We start from the raw sequence: 23,786 nt of genomic DNA on the forward strand, positions 1-23,786 counted from the left end.
ACAGCATTCCCATAAGAGGCACCCCCTGCAGGAGATGAAGCAAGCACACGTGTTTTCCACCACAGACGCAGAGGAGGATCAGAGCTAGTCGCTGGGACAGGCAGACCTGGTGTAGGCTAGTCTAGTCTGTACAGCCAAGGTCCATGGACATGCACTTACAGCCCACCCTCATTCTAACTCCATGTGGCTGACTCCCAGCATGCCTAGAGGGGTGAAGGAGAGGAGTGTCCAGCACCCCATCCAAAAGGAATGCCACTCACACAGCATCGCCTCTGGCTGTCGTCTGTTGATTCGCTTAGCCTGCATCTGTTCATGTGGTTTCTCATTGTATAGTCTCCCTTGTCTTCTCAATGGCATTGTTTATTGTTTTGTTTTGAAGGTCGAAGCAGGGGTGGATCTTATGCATTCAATAGATTGGTTTTGCAGGAGACCATGTATGAGGTACAACAGGACTTTCTGTTAGGCTAAGGAGGAATGCATGAGGAGGATATCAGGGTGTTGTCCTGTTGCCATTGTGGGAAGAAATTACATTATTGCACCCATCAACCTCACATTCCACCATGATACTGTACATGTGTTACTCTTGGTGTCCTGGATCCTTTGTTGTCACATCAATCCTTGTGTTTCAATTATGAGTGTAATGGTGGATGTTGACTAGTAACTTTTAGTAAATGTTACATGTTTTTGATAGAAGGTACTTTTGTCATCATGCTGCTGCTGGTTTCAATTTCACTACTTCCCCTAACAAACTGTACAATTACAGTTCACAGTTGATGTTGATAAATGGAAAATCTTTTACTGACTCAACAATTATGCTCATCCTATTTCATGCCATTTAAGCTGAGCAAAAAACATGGAAGTATTGAATTACTGATAAGGTCCAGTGTCCAAACTAAATGACTCATCAGTCTTCATCCCTGTTCCATACTGTAGATAATACCGCAGACATTCCACCAAGGTGACCTAACCAAAGCAGACAGCCTCCAAAGTCAAGCTACTGTCCAGTGACTACAGTCTTCAGCTTTTTCTTTAAATCAAGCTAGTGGTTTGGAATAAAGTATGTGTTTGGATGTGTATACAACTGTGCATGGTGTAAATCTGCTTGCAACCCCCAGTGAACTGGTACCATGCTCGAAATAGGTGTTGTCCCTGGACTGTTCCTGTGATGTGTTACTCCAAACCAGTCAACTTCAGTGCACAATGCACATATACAATCACTTTATCAGTTTCATATAGGTTTTGATTGAGAAAGATGGGGAAACCGGCACTACGTTTTCAGATTGCTGATAGTTTGAAAATCGGACTTATTTCTAAAAATAATTACACTGTGACAAGTCTTGAAGTTGCCTTTTTGATGATTGTGTTAAGCTGCTTTGTAGGAGGGTAACCCCCTTCATATAAGGAATCTATCCAACGGTGGACTTTGCCAACTGGAATCTATCACCAACTGGTTTGAATGTAAAACTAAACAGATGTCTATTAATTTGTACATATCTGCTCTCAATGAATGGAACCTGGGTCTCTTGTGAAACGTCTAACATTGCCTGAGTAGAGACATTTTCCCTCCAATGTATGTGATGAAAATAACTGATATGAAGGGCATGGTTTTCATTACTTTTTATTTCAATAAAATGAAGAGCCAATGTGGAATTTAGTTGTGCTTTCTCTGTTGACATTAGAACATTCGGTTTTCATACAATCTTTCAGTTGAATCTTAAGGATCCCTGTCTAAGTAACACTACATCAAAAATGCAGTTAGTCTTGCATTTAATCATTAAAACACCATTCTGAAGATTACGATGAAATAAAATACTATTAATTGGAAAGATGATAAAGTTAAGTTTCATCATGTTAACAGAGCCTTTGGAGTCAGTGTGTATTGCACACAAACTCAAAATATATTTAAAAAAATTTTTTATCACAAAAGGTATCACTAGTCTTTGTAAAATGCTTGAATACCAGTAGTTGGATTACACCCTCTGGTGGCTCCAGATTATATTTGCACATTTCTCTGTGGTCCTGTTGTTCTGTTGGTACATGCAAGACATTTGGATTGAGCCCCCAGCCAATTCAAACAACATATCTAATTTGCAATGTGCTTGATTCAGGTGATTGTATTGCTCTTCTCGTTGACAGTCCGCTTAAGCCCTTGTTCAAGTTCCAAAGTCTTGTTTGTAAATATTGCTTTTCACCCTTTTGTAAATGAAGCCAAATATGTTTAATAAAGACAAAGGTGTAATACCGTTGGAGGACTACTGTGGTTGTTTGAAGGCAACTGCTGCTGGTGATTGTTACTGCTGTTTATTTCAAGCATGATTCCTTCTTTCTAACTACAACCGTTCCTTCCCCCCCAAATCCTTCACATCTCCAGGTTCCACCACTTGAAGGAGAACGGTTCCCTGCGTACGTTGGAGCCACAGTGAACCTCTCCCAGCAGTTTGTGGTAGGAGGCAAAGTCATCAATGTATGTGCAGCTGAGTCCCAGGCCCCCCATGAGGGAGGTCATCTCTGCCTCCAGGGCACAGCGGCCATCCACCTTGGGCCCAAACGGCTTAGGGATGCCCAGGTTCTTTCCCAACACAATCATGTTTACCTGGAGGTAGAGACATATGCCTCATTTAGGAACTGCCTCTTGGGCTACTTGGGTAGTAGATGACTTGAACATACTCCTTAATCACATGTAGAAAATCATCACAAAACTACAAAGCTGATTTGGCAGCATTTTTGAGAGGTTTGCCATTCTGTAAGAATAATAGGTCCCAGAAATAAAGTAAGAAGTACTTTGGTTCTGGGTTAGGGATCAGCATGAGGTGTTCTAGTGTAGAACCAATGTATTCTCACCATGTCTGGGTAGTAGGCCACTGCCCTGTTCTCTATCACATGGAAAAGGATGGGCAGGTCAATGATGTCATCATCGTCTAGACCCAGCTCCCTCTTCAGGACATCCCTGTTCCAGTCTATACAGCTCTGTAGGGTGGCAGCATGGCTATTACTTTTATTTATTTCACCTTTATTTAACCAGGTAGGCTAGTTGAGAACAAGTTCTCATTTACAACTGCGAACTGGCCAAGATAAAGCAAAGCAGTGTGACACAGACAACAACAGAGTTACACATTGAGTAAACAATAAACAAGCCAATAACACAATAAACAAGCCAATGACACAGTAGAAAAAAAAGAAAGTCTATACAGTGTGTGCAAAAGGCATGAGGAGGTAGGCAATAAATAGGCCATAGGAGCGAATAATTACAATTTAGCAGATCAACACTGGAGTGATAAATGAGCATATGATGATGTGCAAGTAGAAATACTGGTGTGCAAAAGAACAGAAAAGTAAATAAAATAAAAACAGTATGGGGATGAGGTAGGTAGATTGGGTGGGTGGGCAATTTACAGATGGACTATGTACAGCTGCAGCGATCGGTTAGCAGCTCAGGTAGCTGATGTTTAAAGTTGGTGAGGGAAATAAAAGTCTCCAACTTCAGCTATTTTTGCAATTCGTTCCAGTCACTGGCAGCAGAGAACTGGAAGGAAAGGCGGCCAAATGAGGTGTTGGCTTTGGGGATGATCAGTGAGATATACCTGCTGGAACGTGTGCTACGGATGGGTGTTGTTATCGTGACCAATGAACTGAGATAAGGCAGAGCTTTACCATAGACTTATAGATGGCCTGGAGCCAGTGGGGTCTGGCGACGAATATGTAGCGAGGGCCAGCCGACTAGAGCATAAAGGTCGCAGTGGTGGGTGGTATAAGGTGATTTGGTAACAAAACGCATGGCACTGTGACAGACTGCATCCAGTTTGCTGAGTAGAGTAATGGAAGCTATTTTGTAGATGAGTCGAGGATCGGTAGGATAGTCAGTTTTACTAGGGTAAGTTTGGCGGCGTGAGTGAAGGAGGCTTTGTTGCGAAATAGAAAGCCGATTCTAGATTTGATTTTGGATTGGAGATGTTTAATAGGAGTCTGGAATGAGAGTTTACAGTCTAGCCAGACACCTAGGCATTTCTAGTTGTCCACATATTCTTGGTCGGAACGTCCAGGGTGGTGATGCTAGCCGGGCGGGCAGGTGCGGGCAGCGAACGGTTGAAGAGCATGCATTTGGTTTTACTAGCGTTTAAAAGCAGTTGGAGGCCACGGAAGAAGTGTTGTATGGCATTGAAGCTCGTTTGGAGGTTTATTAGCACAGTGTCCAAGGAAGGGCCAGAAGTATACAGAATGGTGTCTGCGTAGTGGTGGATCAGGGAATCGCCCGCAGCAAGAGCGACATCATTGATATATACAGAGAAAAGAGTCGGCCCGAGAATTGAACCCTGTGGTACCCCCATAGAGACTGCCAGAGGTCCGGACAACATGCCCTCTGATTTGACACATTGAACTCTGTCTGCAAAGTAGTTGGTGAACCAGGCGAGGCAGTCATTTGAGAAACCAAGGCTATTGAGTCTGCCAATAAGAATACAGTGATTGACAGAGTCGAAAGCCTTGGCCAGGTCGATGAAGACGGCGGCACAGTATTGTCTTTTATCGATGGCGGTTATGATATCGTTTAGTACCTTGAGCGTGGCTGAGGTGCACCCGTGACCGGCTCGGAAACTGGTTTGCACAGCGGAGAAGGTACGGTGGGATTCGAAATGGTCAGTGATCTGTTTATTAACTTGGCTTTCGAAGACTTTAGATAGGCAGGGCAGGATGGAAATAGGTCTGTAACAGTTTGGGTGTAGGGTGTCACCCCCTTTGAAGAGGGGGATGACCGCGGCAGCTTTCCAATCTTTAGGGATCTCGGACGATACGAAAGAGAGGTTGAACAGGCTGGTAATAGGGGTTGCAACAATGGCGGCGGATAGTTTTAGAAAGAGAGGGTCCAGATTGTCTAGCCCAGCTGATTTCTACGGGTCCAGGTTTTGCAGCTCTTTCAGAACATCTGCCATCTGGATTTGGGTGAAGGAGAAGCTGGGGAGGCTTGGGCGAGTAGCTGCGGGGGGGGCTGTTGGCCAGGGTTGGAGTAGCCAGGAGGAAGGCATGACCAGCCGTTGAGAAATGCTTATTGCTTATTATTATCATGGATTTATCGGTGGTGACCGTGTTACTTAGCCTCAGTGGTACCTAACTACAGGATGCAAATTTCTGCTTGAAAAAGCTAGCCTTTGCTTTCCTGACTGACTGCGTGTATTGGTTCCTGACTTCCCTGAACAGTTGTATATCGCGGGGACTTTTCGATGCTATTGCAGTCCGCCACAGGATGTTTTTGTGCTGGTCAAGGGCAGTCAGGTCTGAACCAAGGGCTATATCTTTTCTTAGTTCTGCATTTTGTGAACGGGGCATGCTTATCTAAGATGGTGAGGAAATTACTTTTAAAGAATGACCAGGCATCCTCGACTGACGGGATGAGGTCAATATCCTTCCGGGATACCCGGGCCAGGTCGATTAGAAAGGCCTGCTCGCAGAAGTGTTTTAGGGGGCGTTTGACAGTGATGAGGGGTGGTCGTTTGACCGCAGACCCATAGCGGATACAGGCAATGAGGCAGTGATCGCTGAGATCCTGATTGAAAACAGAGGAGGTGTATTTGGAGGGCAAGTTGGTCAGGATAATGTCTATTAGGGTGCCCATGTTTACGGATTTAGGGTTATACCTGGTGGGTTCCTTGATGATTTGTGTGAGATTGAGGGCATCTAGCTTAGATTGTACGACTGCCGGGGTGTTAAGCATATCACATTCTAGTCATTTAGCAGACGCTCTTATCCAGAGCGACTTACAGTAGTGAATACATACATTTCATGCATTTTTTTTGTACCCATTGTTTTAATTTCCCTTACATGGTAGTGAATCCAGAGCTAATCATAGGGATGTGAAACTAGAATCCTTAGTTGCTACATCCATTGGACTTAATTGTGTGCACACATCCACTTTGATTCTTGAAGATGAACTTATACATACCGCATGTGCTTAGTTCAACTGTCGCACCCCATCAGAACCCGAAATAATAAAAGCTGGTTCCACTCCGATGTTAAAACACTGTCTAGCCTCAACATGGTTGCATCCATAGCTCTGAAATTGAGTGGTTACATTTCTCCAGGCCCATTCCCCAGCTTTCCACCGAAACACAGGTGTGTGGCCGCTTTGTTACGGGAGTACAGGGATGACATTCATGTCGAGGTAATCTAACCAACCCACTATCATCCTCCCAACCATCTCATAACATCCTTTAATTCATAAAGGCTAAAACCTACACAATCTTTCCAAACACCCAGCGTCATCTTATATACAATAACCCAGAGGCAGTGACATTGTTCTTCAAGCTACAATCCTTAATTAGTTTGACACTAAATGAACGCAGCAAATGAACTACAGTATAATTTGGTTTTTGAAGCTCCTGTTGAGGTCTTTGTGTGGCAGAACAATTGAGTTGAGTATGATCACCTCAGATGGTATAGTCACATTACAACCAAGAATGGTGATTGATGGTGTGAGTTTTCCATCTCCCAGTTTAGGTCACCTAACAGAACGAACTCTGAGGCTAGATGGGGGGGGCGATCAATTCACAAATGGTGTCCAGGGCACAGCTGGGAGCGAAGGGGGAGGTCGATATCAGGCGGCAACAGTCAGAGACTTATTTCTGGAGAGATTAATTTTTAAAATTAGAAGTTCGAACTGTTTGGGCATAGACCTGGAAAGTATGACAGAACTTTGCAGGCTATCTCTGCAATAGATTGCAACTCCTCCCCCTTTGGCAGTTCTATCTTGATGGAAAAAGTTGTAGTTGGGTATGGAAATCTCTGAATTTTTGGTGGCCTTCCTGAGCCAGGATTCAGACACGGCAAGAACATCAGGGTTGGCGGAGTGTGCTAAAGCAGTGAGTAAAACAAATTTAGGGAGGAGGCTTCTGATGTTGACATGCATGAAACCAAGGCTTTTTCCAATCACAGAAGTCAACAAATGAGGGTGCCTGGGGACACGCAGGGCCTAGGTTTACCTCCACATCACCCGAGGAACAGAGGAGGAGTAGGATGAGGGTACGGCTAAAGGCCATCAAAACTGGTCGCCTAGAGCGTTGGGGACAAAGAATAAAAGGAGCAGATTTCTGGGCGTGGTAGAATAGATTCAGGGCATAATGTGCAGACAGGGGTATGGTGGGGTGCGGGTACAGCGGAGGTAAGCCCAGGCACTGAGTGATGATAAGAGAGGTTGCATCTCTGGACATGCTGGTTATAATGTGTGAGGTCACCGCATGTGTGGGAGGTGGGACAAAGGAGGTATCAGAGGTATGATGAGTGGAACTAGGGGCTCCATTGTAAACTAAAACAATGATAACTAACCTAAACAACAGTATACAAGGCATATTGACATTTGAGAGAGCCATACAGCGAGGCATAAAGTAATCACAGGTGTTGACTGGGAGAGCTAGCTAGACAACAACGGGCGAGACAGCAACAGCTGATCAGCTAAAACAACAACAACAACAGGTAAAATGGCGATGACTGGGCAGAGAGGGTCGGTTAACTACACACAGAGCCTGAGTTCGCGGCTGGGGCCGACAGATAAACAAAAAATAAACAGAATGGAGTACCATGATATATGGACAGTCCAGCAGGCATCAGCTATGTAGCCAAGTGATCATAGGGTCCAGGGGGCAGCAATAGATGGAACAGGGAAGCCGCGGAGTAGTCGCTATTACGCTAGCACGCGTGCGACATGGCATTTAAAGTTAGTAGCCCAGGGCTAGTAGAAGCATCTGCTCCGACATCCGACGGAGGCAGGTTGAAGGCACAGCAGATGGAGTATTCGTCCGGCAGACCAGTCATGCTGGCGCGTGTTGACAAAGGATCCAAGCCAGATGGTGAAAGAGGTATTGCAGTTGTAGTAATTTAGTTTGCTAGCTGGGAGATGCACCTGGCTCACGGCTAACTGGTGCTAGCTTCGGGGCAGGGGCATTAGCCACTATAGCCACTCGGTAGCAGCGGTGATCCAGTGCCAAGGTCAAGAGCTTACGGCGAGGATCTGGTGGAGTAGTGGGTTCAAGCCGTGTTTGGGTGGAGTCCGGGTGAACAACTGAGTAGGCCGGGAGGTGGGCCTCAGGGATAGCTTCAGTACTAGGTAACTCGGTGGGTGCTAGCTAGCTGTGAAGATCAGGAGTAATGGTCCTGGGATTACGGAAGTAATCCGGCGTTGTAGTAGAGAGACAGTCCGATACTGGTAGGCTGGCGAGTATTATCCAGGCTAAAAAAAGGGCTGGTATCTGCGCAGAAGGTAAAGGCCTCTAGCAGTGGCTAACAATGACTAAATAGCTTGTAGCTAATTAGCTGGTTAGCTTCTGATCGCTAGATGGTTCTTGCTATAAGGTTAAAATAATATCGGTTCCGTATCACATTGGGTGAGGCAGGTTACCGGAAGGTATAATTGAACTAAAATGGAAAAGAGACTGAAAATAAAATTGAAATATATACAAAAAAATACGAAAAATACAAAAGTACACGAGAGGACGAACAAAACACGTCTGCACTGCTACGCCATCTTGGAAAAAAACCAAGCCATGCAAAGCTCTGCTTGCTTCTGAGTAACTAGTCATTCTGGCCTCACCTGGACATAGTTGTTTTCTGCCTTGAGTTTCTCATCACTCAAAATCTTATCTACTGTAATCTCTTCTGCTCCAAGACCTGTGGGATCAAAAAGCTCAAGTTGGTGTTGATGAGTGACAAATACAATTATTAATACAGTGAAACACACAGACATGCTGAAATGAGTCCCCTAACACAGTGGTTCCCAAACTTTTTATAGTCCCGTACCCCTTCAAACATTCAACTTCCAGCTGTGTACCCCATCTAGAACCAGGGTCAGCACACTCTCAAATATTGTTTTTTGACATCATTGTAAGCCTGCCACACACACTATACGATACATTTATTAAACATAAGAATGAGTGTGTTTGTCACAACCTGGCTCGTGGGAAGTGACAAAGAGCTCTTATAGGACCAGGGCACAAATAATAATATAATAATCAATCATTTTGCTCTTTATTTAGCCATGTTATTTATAAAACCTTATTTGTTCATCTAAAATTGTGAATAACTCACCACAGGTTAATGAGAAGGGTGTACTTGAAAGGATACACATAATCTGCAATGTTGGGTTATACTGGAGAGAGTCTCAGACTTAAATAATTTTCCACACACAGTCTGTGCCTGTATTTAGTTTTAATGCTAGTGAGGGCCGAGAAGCCACTCTCCCATAGGTACGTGGCTTCAAAGGGCATCAGTGTCTTAACAGCGCGATTTGCCAAGGCAGAATACTCTGAGTGCAGCCCAATCCAGAAATCTGTCAGTAGCTTCTGATTAAATAAAAATTTTGCAAAACTGCTTGTTGCAATTTTGATGAGGCTTTCTTGTTCAGACATCGGTAATTGGACTGGAGGCAGGGCATGAAAGGGATAACGAATCCAGTTGTTTGTGTCATCCGTTTAGGGAAAGTACCTGCGTAATTGCACACCCAACTCACTCAGGTGCTTCGCTATATCACATTTGACATTGTCCGTACGCTTGAGTTCATTTGCACACAAAATATCATACAATGATGGAAAGACTTATGTGTTGTCCTTGTTAATGCAGACAGAAGAGCTCCAACTTCCTAATCATAACCTCAATTTGCACGTTGAATATAGATGCGGAGAGTCCCTGTAATCCTAGATTCAGATCATTCAGGCAAGAAAAAAAACAGGCCAGTCGTGTGAGAAACTCGTCATCATGCAAGCGGTCAGCCAAGTGAAAATTATGGTCAGTAAAGAAAACTTTAAGCTCGTCTCTCAATACTTTGCCCGTTGATAACCAGCGCACTTGTTGTATGTTGTAAAAGCATTACATGGTCGATGCCCATATGATTGCATAATGCAGAAAATACACAAGAGTTCAGGGGCCTTGCTTTAACAAAGTTAACCATTTTCACTGTAGTGTCCAAAACATCTTTCAAGCTGTCAGGCATTCCCTTGGCAGCAAGAGCCTCTCGGTGGATGCTGCAGTGTACCCAAGTAGCGTCGGGAGCAACTGCTTGCACACACGTTACCACTCCACTATGTCTCCCTGTCATGGCTTTTGCTCCATCAGTACAGATACCAACACATCTTGACCACCAAAGTCCATTTGATGTCACAAAGCTGTCCAGTACAATACAGCATTGTCCCAGCCATATCCGCAGCAGCAGGAAGAATTAAGTCCTCCACAATAGTATAGGGCTTGCCTGTCCTAGCCACTCGGTAGCTTGTGTCGTCGACAGGTGCAGGTGTAGTACTGCTGGTACTAGCAGTACTACCAGTAGAGCTGGTATGTGTCTCTATGGACGCGGGCCTTACTTTTTTTAACCATTAATCAATTTTTGAACAAACGGAATGAGCAGCAGCTACATTTGGCTACATACGGACCATTAGTGGAATTCCCGCGAGAGAGTAAAGGTTAATGTGATTGGATGTTAATTATTTGACTAGGCTACCTGTATTTGACATTGTGTTGTTATTTCTCTGAACACTAGATGGTTTCATTTTATTTTTGGCAGTGAAACGAGGCTACTCAAGCGAGAAAAAAACCTCACCCAAATGTTTAGCCCGGTTGGAAAATCTAAATGGACTGTTTGAAAATGTTGGCGTACCCCCAACGGCATTGCGCGTACGTACCCCAGTTTGGGAATACCCACCCTAACAAAAGGCCTACCATCAAACATTTTGGCTTGTCCATGCCCGTCATTCTGTAAGCCCCTGAATAGTTTGTAGCTTGCATCGGGGCTGGCGAGCAGAAGCCGGAATCCCTGCAAAAGGGAGACAAAGACAACATTGGCTGTGCCCTTCCTTTGACATCCTGAGAGCTTTACACTATCACATAACCACAGGGCAGCCAAAGTCCGTGTCATGTCCAAGTGCAAATAGATGGGATGAACAATTCTGGTGCTCAAAGGATCTCACTAATTTCTACTCTAGATTACAGAGCAATGTCATTTTACTAGAATTTTTTGAAAGAGTGAAAAAAAAATGTTTTCCTTGAGAAGATTTGTACCTTTTTGTCCGGAGCTGGGACGAAGGTCATGAATTCATCCACATGCCCAACCAGGAGCCAATCAGAGAACAACGCAATGGGCTCCTGGACTTTCTGAGCCCACAGGAAGTCTTGCACTACTTTGGTCATGTTGCGGCCCTTAGTAGCCCTGAAAAGTCAAAAAGCCTTATCACCACTGGCCACATACTTATCTGAATGTTCCACATACTCATTAACAAGAACTTTATAGAAGGAAGTACCAGGAAGGTTATTGAAGTCTTAAATCAACTAAAGATAAATATTGGTATCTAAAAAAACTGATGAATTTCCTTCAAAGCAGCTAACCCCTAGTTATTACCCTTTACAGACAGTCCTTACGGTATGTTGCCTGTAAAAAAATACAAATAAAAAAAAATACAAAAATCGACCAATGTTTTTTTTACCACATTCGTGCAGGGGTAAGCCTTTTATATCTCCCATGCACATGCCAGCAAGTTAGGATTGGGAGTAGATGTGGATCGATTTGAATAAATCCAGTGAATATACTCCATTACAATGAAATCCATTAATAATTCATTTTAGGTCCTAAGAAACATAAGTAATAAAATGTATTTTCAAAAGAATATAATGGTATATTTTGAGTTTAATTATGTTATACTGGTCTGTGTAGCCTATATACTACATGGCTACGCCATGCATGAAATCAATATTTATTTTGTTAATTAAAACAGACACGATACTGATAGAAAATAATAGCAATCTGGGTTTTCAAAAGCATGCGAGTCTCAGGATCCTATTTTCACAACATCTGGGTACTGAAATAGTTGACCACGTGCAAGTACAGTGGGGGAAAAAAGTATTTGATCCCCTGCTGATTTTGTACGTTTGCCCACTGACAAAGAAAGGATCCGTGTATAATTTTAATGGTAGGTTTATTTGAACAGTGAGAGACAGAATAACAACAAAAATATCAAGAAAACCACATGTCAAAAATGTTATAAATTGATTTGCATTTTAAATGAGGGAAATAAGTATTTGACCCCCTCTCAATCAGAAAGATTTCTGGCTCCCATGTGTCTTTTATACAGGTAACGAGCTGAGATTAGGAGCACACTCTTAAAGGGAGTGCTCCTAACTGCAGCTTGTTACCTGTAAAAAAGACACCTGTCCACAGAAGCAATCAATCAATCAGATTCCAAACTCTCCATCATGGCCAAGACCAAAGAGCTCTCCAAGGATGTCAGGGACAAGATTGTAGAACTACACAAGGCTGGAATAGGCTACAAGACCATCGCCAAGCAGCTTGGTGAGAAGGTGACAACATTTGGTGCGATTATTCGCAAATGGAAGAAACACAAAAGAACTGTCAATATCCCTCGGCCTGGGGCTCCATGCAAGATCTCACCTCGTGGAGTTGCAATGATCATGAGAACGGTGAGGAATCAGCCCAGAACTATACAGGAGGATCTTGTCAATGATCTCAAGGCAGCTGGGACCATAGTCACCAAGAACATCTGAATGAATCAGAGGACAACTGGTGAAAGTGTTGTGGTCAGATGAGACCAAAATGGAGCTCTTTGGCATCAACTCATCTCGCCGTGTTTGGAGGAGGAAGAGGAATGCTGCCTATGACCCCAAGAACACCATCTCCACCGTCAAACATGGAGGTGGAAACATTATGCTTTGGGGGTGTTTTTCTGCTAAGGGAACAGGACAACTTCACCGCATCAAAGGGACGATGGACGGGGCCATGTGCCGTCAAATCTTGGCTGAGAACCTCCTTCCCTCAGCCAGGGCATTGAAAATGGGTCATGGATGGGTATTCCAGCATGACAATGACCCAAAACACACGGCCAAGGCAACAAAGGAGTGGCTCAAGAAGAAGCACATTAAGGTCCTGGAATGGCCTAGCCAGTCTCCAGACCTTAATCCCATAGAAAATCTGTGGAGGGAGCTGAAGGTTCGAGTTGCCAAACGTCAGCCTCAAAACCTTAATGACTTGGAGAAGATCTGCAAAGAGGAGTGGGACAAAATCCCTCCTGAGATGTGTGCAAACCTGGTGGCCAACTACAAGAAACATCTGACCTCTGTGATTGCCAACAAGGGTTTTGCCACCAAGTACTAAGTCATGTTTTGTAGAGGGGTCAAATACTTATTTCCCTCATTAAAATGCAAATAATTCTATAACATTTTTGACATGTGTTTTTCTGGATTTTTTTTGTTGTTATTCTGTCTCTCACTGTTCAAATAAACCTACCATTAAAATTATAGACTGATCATTTCTTTGTAAGTGGGCAAACGTACAAAATCAGCAGTGGATCAAATACTTTTTTTCCCCCACTGTAGGCTTTTGCTTCAAATGTAGGCCTATTATAACAATTGGATTACTTTGGGAGTTTCAGTAACCAACAATTTGATGCCTTCAATTGCATTAGCGTACTTTATTCCATATTTTCGTCGTTCAGGAATATTTATTCCCACAGTAATTCTTTATGAATCCATCCAGTTGTGGTTAAGAAAGCTCACCACATGGAGGGTTATGCATAGAGATGGGTGAAGTGACATGCCTTAGTACATTTCATGCTAAGCCATAGGCAGAACTTTACCACAATCATGACTAGGTCATTTGGCGGAAATAAAAGTAGAAGCTTTGTCACCGGCAATACCTTTCATATATAAATAAAAGTCTGCAAACAGTTGGTGGGATGCTAAAGTTGGCGGGAAAATGCCTTGGTTTGAAAGGTGTATATGTTACACTCACGTGGGGAAGGCCACTCCAATGATGATCCTACCCAGTGGGTAGTTCTTTCCATTTACAGTGACTGGAGGGCTAACCTCCAGGTTACCAAACGAGTCCAGGCTGCTCACTTCCTTGCCATATGCTGTCCTAGTCACATAGCCAAAGTCTTGGCCCTGAGGGCACCAGGTAGAGAGAGGTTAAGACACAGGTCCACCACACCACTCACATTTCAGAGATAAGTACATTTTAACTCTAGGTGTTGTGAATGCCTTTTCTTACCAGTAGCACATCATAAGGGAAGTCCTGTAGGTGTCCGTCTCGGGGGGAGTCCAGAACAACAGGGAAACGTTGGTGAGGAGAGTCAATGTAGCCAAACTCAATCTCATCCTGAGAGAGAAACCTCTATTACATTTCTATACATTTTTTTGTGCAGTTAGAAACAAGACACCAGTCTTTGTTCTGATGTCTTTCATTTAAAGAAGAGGGTACCTAGAATTTAAATTCACAATGATTAGCAAACATATGGAAGACATTTTGTTTAGATTGAAAACAGGTTGGAATTCAAAAGTGTTCAAGTGACAAAGAGTTCAAGCACAAAATGGCTTGAAAGATCACGAGCTGAATCCCACGGCTTACAGTACCTGCATCCAACGGTCTCCTCTGTTCATATCCTCAGGGCAAATCTTCAGTTTGCACCCACTGTTCTCCACCAGCCTCCTCATTCTCTTTAAGAACTGTTCATTATCAGTTGTGCTGTGTTACCAATGCACAAAAACACTTGTCTCAGTACGTTTACAGCTGGCATCATTATTTCCATCAACATCAATGCCATCATCATAATTTCTTTATCATCATCATCATTGCCTCTCACCTGCAGACAAAAACCTCCACAGGGTCGAGTGTGTTGGGTGTCATGATCCAGGGAGCCACTCGGAACACCACCTTGTCTGTAAAGATGGGCGTCTCAGGAAAGCCCTGGCAAAAAAAAAAAAAAAACATGAGTCCAGGATAAAGATACATAACCTTGGAAGTTTTAAACTAGAAAATGACATTTATTGAAGTAAATGTGGTGTGCTTGCTAGTCAAAGTATTTATTGTTGTGAAATGGTAGTAGTAGTGGTAGTGATGGCAGTAGTAATAGTTTTCATAGGCTGTGTTAATTATAGTGACCTATTTTACAATAGAGGTTATAGTGGGCTAATATAGTAGGCTAGGGTAAGTACTAGATCATCACACAGCAAGTGTTTTTAAGCTCCAAATATTTTTGTTTGAATATTCTGAGAGTTTTGTGCCTGTGATTTCAGTTTAGAATATTGAAGTCTACATTCCGCCATTTAAATAAATGGGGATACAACAAGCATTTTAGTTTATGAAGTAGGAATGGTAGAAAAAGCTGTGTTGAAGAAATCTAAGTTCAGTCAGTCTACCCATGCCAACATTGGGGTTGTGTTTGTAGCTTTAACAGTTCAAGAGCAGAGGCGAATCCAAATACTTCCTATTCAAGCCTATGGAGCTTTTAAGTACACTTTAAATGGTTATAGTTCAAAAGCATAAAATGGTATCAAAAAGCTGTATACAAGCACACTATTCCAGATCGGTCTGCACCTTTTAAAGTTTGAATGGTGTTTCTAGCTTAAACGGTAAAGACTAGTTATGACCTGAATTTTTCCCATTCGTGTCTATGGCCATTAAATTGCATTGGGATTTATGCAAAAATGATTGTAGTGTGAAAAGTATAAGTAGTATAAACAATTATTTCTCAAGCACATTGACCGGTGCCAGTCTGCACATTTTAAGTTGTTTTGGTGTTGGTAGCTTTTATGGTTTTGGCCCTAGAGCTCCCAGTGGAATAATAAGAAGTATGAACAGTTTCTAAAGTTGTGCTTTGCTTTCAGCAAGCACACCTAACAAACAAACAATAAAAGTGTTAAACTACAACGTACCTGAGAGCTCGGCTCCAGCATGCTGAGGTTGATGCTGATTAGGCCCTCAAAGTCTTTGTCAGGGAACCTCAGGCCTTCAACGTAAAAGTTCATCTCAGCGTTTCCCCAGAGGCAAGGTACCTCCTTGGACAGATCCTCACCTCCTACCACTAGTGGGTAGTCCTTCACAAAGCTCTTGTAAAACAGGTTTTCTGCTGCAGTAAATAATATTTTAAATGTAAATAATAGGGCTGGCATAAAGCTGCAATATGTAACACTTTGTATGACCTGACAAAATTAACATAGAAATGTGAGTTATAAATCTGTCATTCTCATTGAAAGCAAGTCTAAGAAGCAGTAGATCAGGTCTATGTGCACTATTTCTATGCTTCATGTTTTAAAGTTTAGTTTTTCCATCTTTTTCTTTTAGTTTTGTTCACCAGCTTCAAACAGCTGAAACAACAATATTTTTGGTTTTGGAAAATATATTTCAGTGGTTTAGATGGTACAAGGATTCTCTACACTATATTTACTTGTTTTGTCACATAAACTTAAATTAACTATTAGAATATTAGCAACCAGGATCTGGCAGAGTGATCTTTACAAATGTTATCAAGTTAACCACAGGGCGGCAGGTAGCCTAGCGGTTAGAGAGGCGAACCAGCAACCGTAAGTTTGAATCCTGGGTCTGACAGGGATGTGAGCTGGCAATCAGAGGGTTGCTGGTATCAAAACCTAGATACTGTTGAGCCTTTGAGCAAGGCACTTAACCCCCCACAACACCTGCTACACAGGCACCCAGTGTGGCTCCAACCTGTATGTGTCTCTTTCAGAGGCGGTGGGATAAAAAAAAGAAATAAAAAAATTGTTGGACCTGAACTCAATGACAAATTCTGAATTTGCTCCAATTAATTTGTAATTTAAAAATGTTTTTACAAAAAACAGCAAGAATATTGACATCTTGATTTTGTCTTAAGTAACATTTAGCAAATTGGGGTAAAGTGATAAAACACACTTTCTTTAACTTCTTTAACCTCCCATTAATATAATATTCAGCCATAAAACTGTAATTGTACACACATTGTACATCACGTGTCAAACTCATTCTACGAAGGGCCAAGTTTCTGCGGGTTTTCGTTCCTGCCTTGTACTTGAATTATGAATTAAGGTCACAAATTAGTAAGGAACTCCCCTCACCTGGTTGTCTAGTTCTTAATTTTAAGGAAAAAAATAAAACCAGCAAACAACAGGCCCTCCATGGAATGAGTTTGACACTCCCGTTGTACATGCAAGGACAGCCACACACACCACATACAAGATCTGAACAGACTGGACTCATTACATCATTTATTTGACTCACTCAGTGTTTGGTGCATGCCTGCTGTGGACCTGGTCCTGAAGACCCTCACACACTCTGCATCACCCTGGGAGATGTGCATGGTCAACTTGTAGCCTTCTGGGAGCTTGGCCGGGCCACTGGTCCGCAGCACCATGGGGGACATATCTTTAAGATCTGACATTTCGAAATATTGGCATTAATGTATATCAATTGTCAACCCATCAACCACACAAGACACAAGGATCCATCTAATCAAACAAGACACTCCTAGCTCAGGCATTTTGTATTTAGCCAACACAAACATAACTGCTGCTCCTCTCTAATGAATCCACACAAGAGACCTGCAGCCTTTAAATGTTGATTTATTGCAATGCCTGCAGCACTGTCAGCCTGGCTGTCAGCTCAGTAGACCAGGACGACTTGGATGTTGTTATACCTGAGACTCTTGTGACCTCAGCATGCTCACTGTCCAGGCTCTTCCGACAGGTGTGTTCTGAGTCACAGTTGACCAGTAGGATGGCACCGTGGCCATTAGGCCCCCACATCCAGGATCCCTGAAGATCATTCAGGGACAAACAAACAAACACTGCCCTGTCAAATGAGCTTTTCCCAATTTGTTTGCAAGAGGTTAGATTACATTTACAGCTGAGTGGAAAAGTACAACATTCAATTGAATTTCCTATGAATGCATTGACAATCTTCCAGGATTATAGCATGAACACTAATCTTCTGACATGCCTATTCATGTTAGAGCGTCTCCTTCTGTGTCCTGCTGTGTTAGGAGACAGAGATAGTGACATCTGTGCTGAAAGCAACCTGCCTGGACAAACCCAGCAGATATAACTAACCTTGTTGGGGTTGTTCCTCTCCACCTGGCCATCTCGATCAGCATCAACATCCAGGGAGATCTCTGTAAGATCGACAGGGCCTCTGTGTCATTGAAGCTCATAAGCTGCTTTGGGTCTAGAATAGACTAATGAAATATACCTTAAAGAGGCCATCTGCAGTTCAAACAAAGCCCCTTGTAAAAAGTTGAGGGATGGGGCTAACATAACCACTAGAGAAATGTAACCACAAATTCATAGAGATGACCATTCATGATATAAAATGATAGTTTTAACCATGTTTTGAGACCATAGAGTGTTTGTTTACATAGCTTACAAACACTGGAGTAAAACAAGCTTATATTTTGGGTTCTGATGTGGTACGATAGTAGACCTACGCTAATGAGGTTATATTCTTCAAGAATCAATGGATATACAGTATATCATTATTTGAAAAGATCCATAAATGGATGTAGCAATCGCAGATTGTCTCTAACACGAAATGTACAACTGACAGATTTACAGTACAAAAGGTATGGTATTAATGGGGTCAGAGTAGTTTATATGTGTGTGCTCTCCTGTCATCAGCATGACATGACATACCAAAAGCGGTGAGGTGAACGACAGCTTTACCCAACACCTCCTTCTTCTTTCCATAAAACATGACCGATAGCTGCAACAAAGGAGAACATTTACAAAGTCACAGGTAAAGTAATAACATCTCTAGACCAAAGCAGTGGTTGTGTTTTGATGGGGGGTCTTCAATGTTATATTCCTGTCCAGATATGTACAGTACATTACTTCAGTGGAGAATCTGGACACCCGGCCCATTTTGGAACTGGCACTGGCTTAACATAACCCTGGAATCCCTTATCAATAGGACTGGCACTGTGGTGTACCACTTCACTTTCCAACGTTTGACATTTCTCTGGTATCAGGTTGAGACAGGGCCACATTGGCATTATTTCTGTGTGGTTTGCATGCCACTCTTGAGAGGAGCTGCGGATACTTGTCTTAATTAAATACTTCCCTGCAGCGTGTTCAGTCACAAGGGGGAATAGTCAACTCTGGATTATTTTAATATGATTTCACATACTGATGTCTCAGAGTAGTTTTCATGCAGCCCCAACGTGCAGTACAGGCCTGTGGCCTACTTTACCTTGCTATCATTTTCCACTTCGCTGGCAGTGTCCATGGTGAGAAGAAGCACTGTATTCCCATTGAAAGGGGTGGGGATTGGTCCACTCTTCGCTGGGGGTGGGGTGATCCTGTACTGCACGTTGGGGCTGCATTTCACAGAGAAGTACGTAGAGCTGGGAGGGGCACTCCTAGGGGAAAAACATACACGTGACAGTTACACGTCACATCCTGATGCTTTGCTTGCACAAATCTATAGCAATAACAGAGACAACACAATTTATTTCTTTTTATTTCACCTTTATTTAACCAGGTAGGCCAGTTGAGAACAAGTTCTCATTTACAACTGCGACCTGGCCAAGATAAAGCAAAGCAGTGCAACAAAAACAACAGAGTTACACATAAACAAATGTACAGTCAACGACACAAAATAAAAGAATATAAGAGAACAAGTGAATATACTGTGCCTATAGTGCAGTGGACCACCAGCAGTGAGTACAGTTCATAATCTCCTATTTCCAGAGGCAGCAGATGGTAGTGCTCGTTCTACAGTTACATTGTTACAGTCATCGTAGAGGTATGATGTCTACTACATCCCTCTAAAATGAGTAACATACCAAAGGGGGAGAAATACTGGACTGTCAACCTACACTAGTATAATTTCACAAGAATACTGGCAATAAGGATGTACTTACAGTATATATATTATATATATATCAAACTACATCTCAAGGTGTTTATACTAAGTATACACCTGTTTATAAACATTAAGCTCGGGCTGTAAAACATAACACCTGAAGTCCAGGGCTCCAGGCTGGACCAGGGAGGTGGTCCATGCCAAAGGAACAGAGTTTTTCACGGAAGAATAGTATTTACCTGAACAACAGTCTAGGCTACTCTAAACAATACCAAATAGAAATGTCCCTTGAGAGGAAGCATTTCGTTTTTTGCACATACCATTGTTATGAAACCATCTGTATCTGCTGTGTAATAATATCTTGTGGAGTCTCCAATAAACCTACCACAGCCTCAGAGGCACGACAGTTCCACAATATTGTAGCGACCTTAACTCAACACCTAGCTAGCTCATCAACAGGTTCTTACCTCTTGGTGTAACAGTTAACGTGTTGGCTTGACAGTCGCTGGACCTGGGTTCAAATCCCAGTTGGAATTCCCTACGATAGGTTTATTTCTTCAGAATGGTGGTTTGTGTTGGGCTTAACACTCTTTTCTATCCTGTTAACGTCAAAATCATAGGCCATATTTGTTCATAACCCGTCTAATTCAGTTGCACTGTATCTTTGCCCTCGATTGGCAAGACTGGTGTCATATGAATTGGCAGCTTGTAAGAATAACAAAAGAGTCTGTTGACTAGCAGAAAGACATCACTGATGCAGACTCCCTCTTAAGAACATGTGGTCCGACTCCTCCGCTGAATACAAATGCCATGCACAAACAGTCCTTTCAGTCCAATAGAGGGAATGATCCAAATATTTATGCAGTTGGAATATCCCAAATATATGACAACAAAATAGTCAGTTGATCATGTAGCCTAATTAGTCATTTGAAAATATATCACCATCATTTGATATTTGATGTAACTTCTCAGGCTAATGAAATGTAGATAATGGCACCACCACTTTACATGAGACAAATTGTCTATAGTAACTATTACAATCTTGTGTGCCATCTTAATTTTACTCATAGCTGAATAATAAAACAAATGGGGTACATTTTTCCACAAACAATAACAGAGATTATTGTATATTAGCCTCAAATCAAACATTTTTACCAACGCATGACATTAGTAAATATTTTTAATCCAATTCAAATAAATGAATAAATAAAACACGACAACCCATATTTGAGCACATGGGCAGTTCGGTGCGAGACGACCGTTAGACACGATGACGTGTTTCTACGTATGAGTTTATCTAGCCAACGTCGCCATGACATCACCTATAAATGTGATCAGGGATTTCTATTGGAGAAGCAGTTTTAGCCCATATTCATACTGTACTGTCTTTGATTGTATCTTAAAGCTACAATACGTAACTTTTTGGGTGTCCCGAACAAATTCACATAGAAATATGAGCTATAGATCTGTCATTCGTATTGAAATAAGTCTAAGAAGTCGTAGATCTTTGCTCACCAGCTTCAAAAACAGCTGAAAATAAAATATTTTTGGTTATAGAAAATAAATTTCACAGCTGTTTAGATGGTACAATGATTCTCTACACTACCCATATGGGAAAGTAATATGGCAATATATGTATATTACTTATACTGTATGTTTTGTAGTGGCATATATTGTGGAAACATATGCCCATATATGCTTATATACTCTATGTATTGTGGCAGAAGGCAGGGAGAGGTGAGGAGGGGTTATTGAGGGGAGATATCTTGTAGCCTGCTGGCTCCACCCCCGAGCCTTATATGGACTTCCTGCCCCAATGAGGCAAGGATGTTGTTTGTTAAGCCAGGGAGTGCTTGGGGATAAAGGAGGAATCAGCCTGAACAAAGTGCTATATGAAGAGAGGGAGTAAAGAGAACAATATCTGTGGGATTACCTGTTGTGACCTGGACTGTCGGACTATTTGGGCTGCAATCTGAGACTGGTAACTCTAATGAACTTATCCTCTGCAGCAGAGTTAACTCTGGGTCTTTCCTGTGGTGATCCTCATGAGAGCCAGTTTCATCATAGTGCTTGATGGGTTTTTGCGACAGCACTTGAAGAAACTTTCAAAGTTCGTTGTGCTTTGTATTGGCTAACCTTCATGTCTTAAAGTAATGGACTAATTTCTCAGCTTATTTGAGCTGTTCTTGCCATAATATGGACTTGGTATTTTACCAAATAGGGCTATCTTCTGTATACTACCCCTACCTTGTCACAACTGATTAGCTCAAATGCATTAAGGAAAGAAATTCCACATTAACTTTGAACAAGGCACACCTGATAATTGAAATGCATTCCAGGTGACTACCTCATGAAGCTGGTTGACAGAATGCCAAGTGTGCAAAGCTGTCATCAAGGCAAAGGGTGGCTACTTTGAAGAATCTCTATGTTTTGATGTAACACTTTTACTACATGATTCCATGTGTTGTCTTCTATTCTATAATGTAGAAAATAGTACAAATAAAGAAACCCTTGAATAAGGTGTCAACTTGACTGGTACTGTACACATCACTTTTTGTGAGGGTAAGATGTATATTATTAAAATACATAACATTTTAAATGTTTGTCACGTTTATAAATATATTATCATATGGCCACATTACTTTTCCGTATGGGTATACTTGCTTGTTATCACATTTTCAATGTCTGAATTGAAACAATTTTAGCAACGAGGAAATGTGGGCACGATCTCTGTATAGTGCACCTTTTATTGTACCGTTGCATCGCCATATAGCTTACAATTTCGTTAACGAAATAAAACAATGCGGATTTATGCCGCGTTCATGTGATAGTCAGAACAAGGAAACCGGGGACAAACGGGGCTACTGTTAATTCAAAGGTAATCAAATTGTATGTCACATGCGCCGAATACAACTGGTGTCGACTTTACTGTGAAATGCTTGCTTACCAGCCCTTCCCAACAATGCAATTTAAAAACAGATTACATCAGTGTGTTTAATGTCAATTTGTCTCCTACACTAGCTAACAATAATAGGGCTACCCAGCTACTACCGCCTGAAGAGACAATTCTATCTGGGTCGGGTAGCATTGACACATACCTGTTCAGGTTCACTTTCAACACTGTGCCGACAACGTAAAGAGCCCTCGAAGTTTTGTCAAGGTCGAGGCGAAATGTCCGTTGGTACATCTGGTCTACTGGCTTGTCGGTGGCTATTCTCCTATTAAAGAGATTAGGGTGCCCGGTCAAAGAAACTTGCTCCTGGGAAACATTCATGGTGATGGGCTACGTTGCAGTGAATCAGAATTATGGAATGAGACATGGCGGTGTAGTGTATACAGGTCTAAGGATTGGCCCTATTGTTGAGGGGGTGTTTTTCTGCATGTAATATGAGGCTGCAATTACCCAGCAAACCAAACCTATGCTAATTTGCATAAGTCTTCTAGAGTATAATGGCGTACTCAACAATTGGATGTGCATTCCACCAGCTACTGTGCGGGTGGATAATAAGGATCCCAAAAAGGAAATGTGGCTAAAATGGCATAGCAGTCAAATTGCATTTGACCTTACAGTGAAATGATTACTTACAAGCCCTTAACCAACAATGCAGTTTTTTATTTATGTATTTTTTTATTTCACATTTATTTAACCAGGTAGGCAAGTTGAGAAGTTCTCATTTACAACTGTGACCTGGCCAAGATTAAACAAAGCAGTGTGACACAAACAACACAGAGTTACACATGGAATGGAATAAACAAACAGTCAACACAATAGAAGAAAAAAAAGTATATATACAGTGTGTGCAAATGAGGTGAGATAAGGGAGGTAAGGCAATAAATAGGCCATAGTGGCAAAATAATTACAATTTAGCAATTAAGCACTGGAGTGCTAGATGTGCAGAAGATGAATGTGCAAGTAGAGATACTGGGGTGCAAAGGAGCAAAAAAATAAATAACAGTATGGGGATGAGGTAGTTGGATGGGCTATTTACATATGGGCTATGTACAGGTGCAGTGATCTGTGAGCTGCTCTGACAGTTGGTGCTTAAAGTTAGTGAGGGAGATATGAGTCTCCAGCTTCAGTGATTTTTGCAATTCATTCCAGTCATTGGCAAGCAGAGAACTGGAAGGGAAGGCGACCAAAGGAGAAATTGGCTTTGGGGGTGACCAGTGAAATATACCT

General features: G+C 42.2%; 2 protein-coding genes across 14 annotated transcripts in view; one reads left to right on the forward strand and one right to left on the reverse strand.

Moving 5' to 3' along the window:
- The window catches only part of LOC106583006 (rap1 GTPase-activating protein 1), a 153,695-nt gene extending 152,045 nt beyond the window's left edge, over positions 1–1,650 (forward strand). For all 11 annotated transcript variants that reach the window (XR_006761434.1, XM_045705841.1, XM_045705842.1 and 8 more), the window contains one exon: positions 5–1,650. Coding sequence is in view for 9 of the 11 variants with exons in the window: in XM_045705841.1 (XP_045561797.1) it covers positions 5–88 (84 nt within the window). In the remaining 2 variants the exon portion in view is untranslated. The remainder of the gene's footprint in view (positions 1–4) is intronic.
- Positions 1,603–23,005, reverse strand: LOC106583007 (protein-arginine deiminase type-2). 3 transcript variants are annotated; one of them, XM_014166726.2, is made up of 16 exons: positions 22,705–23,005; positions 18,992–19,160; positions 18,436–18,505; positions 17,857–17,918; positions 17,445–17,562; positions 17,030–17,182; positions 15,691–15,764; positions 14,619–14,722; positions 14,389–14,500; positions 14,027–14,134; positions 13,769–13,920; positions 11,029–11,176; positions 10,690–10,783; positions 8,573–8,649; positions 2,842–2,967; positions 1,603–2,593 (listed from the first exon to the last, which is right to left on the reverse strand). In XM_014166726.2, exons 1-16 carry the CDS (start codon positions 22,878–22,880, stop codon positions 2,360–2,362), a joined length of 1,977 nt encoding a protein of 658 aa, XP_014022201.1. In that variant the 5' UTR covers positions 22,881–23,005; the 3' UTR covers positions 1,603–2,359. The 3 variants fall into 3 exon arrangements, with proteins under 3 accessions (XP_014022201.1, XP_014022200.1, XP_014022199.1); XM_014166725.2 differs by having other exon boundaries at positions 15,691–15,881; XM_014166724.2 differs by having other exon boundaries at positions 15,691–15,884; positions 22,705–23,004.
- Positions 23,006–23,786: the final 781 nt, after the last annotated feature.

This window comes from Salmo salar, chromosome ssa22 (genome assembly GCF_905237065.1).
Source record: "Salmo salar chromosome ssa22, Ssal_v3.1, whole genome shotgun sequence".
Lineage (NCBI taxonomy): Eukaryota > Metazoa > Chordata > Actinopteri > Salmoniformes > Salmonidae > Salmo > Salmo salar.

Excerpts from the sequence above, each read along its gene's own strand:
- LOC106583007 (XM_014166724.2), bottom strand. The coding sequence starts at position 22,880 with ATGAATGTTTCCCAGGAGCAAGTTTCTTTGACCGGGCACCCTAATCTC. Across the intron at positions 14,723-15,690 it reads TGCTGGAGCCGAGCTCTCAG|GGCTTTCCTGAGACGCCCAT; the intron begins GTACGTTGTAGT and ends TTTTTTTGCCAG. Across the intron at positions 2,594-2,841 it reads TGGCCTACTACCCAGACATG|GTAAACATGATTGTGTTGGG; the intron begins GTGAGAATACAT and ends CTCTACCTCCAG.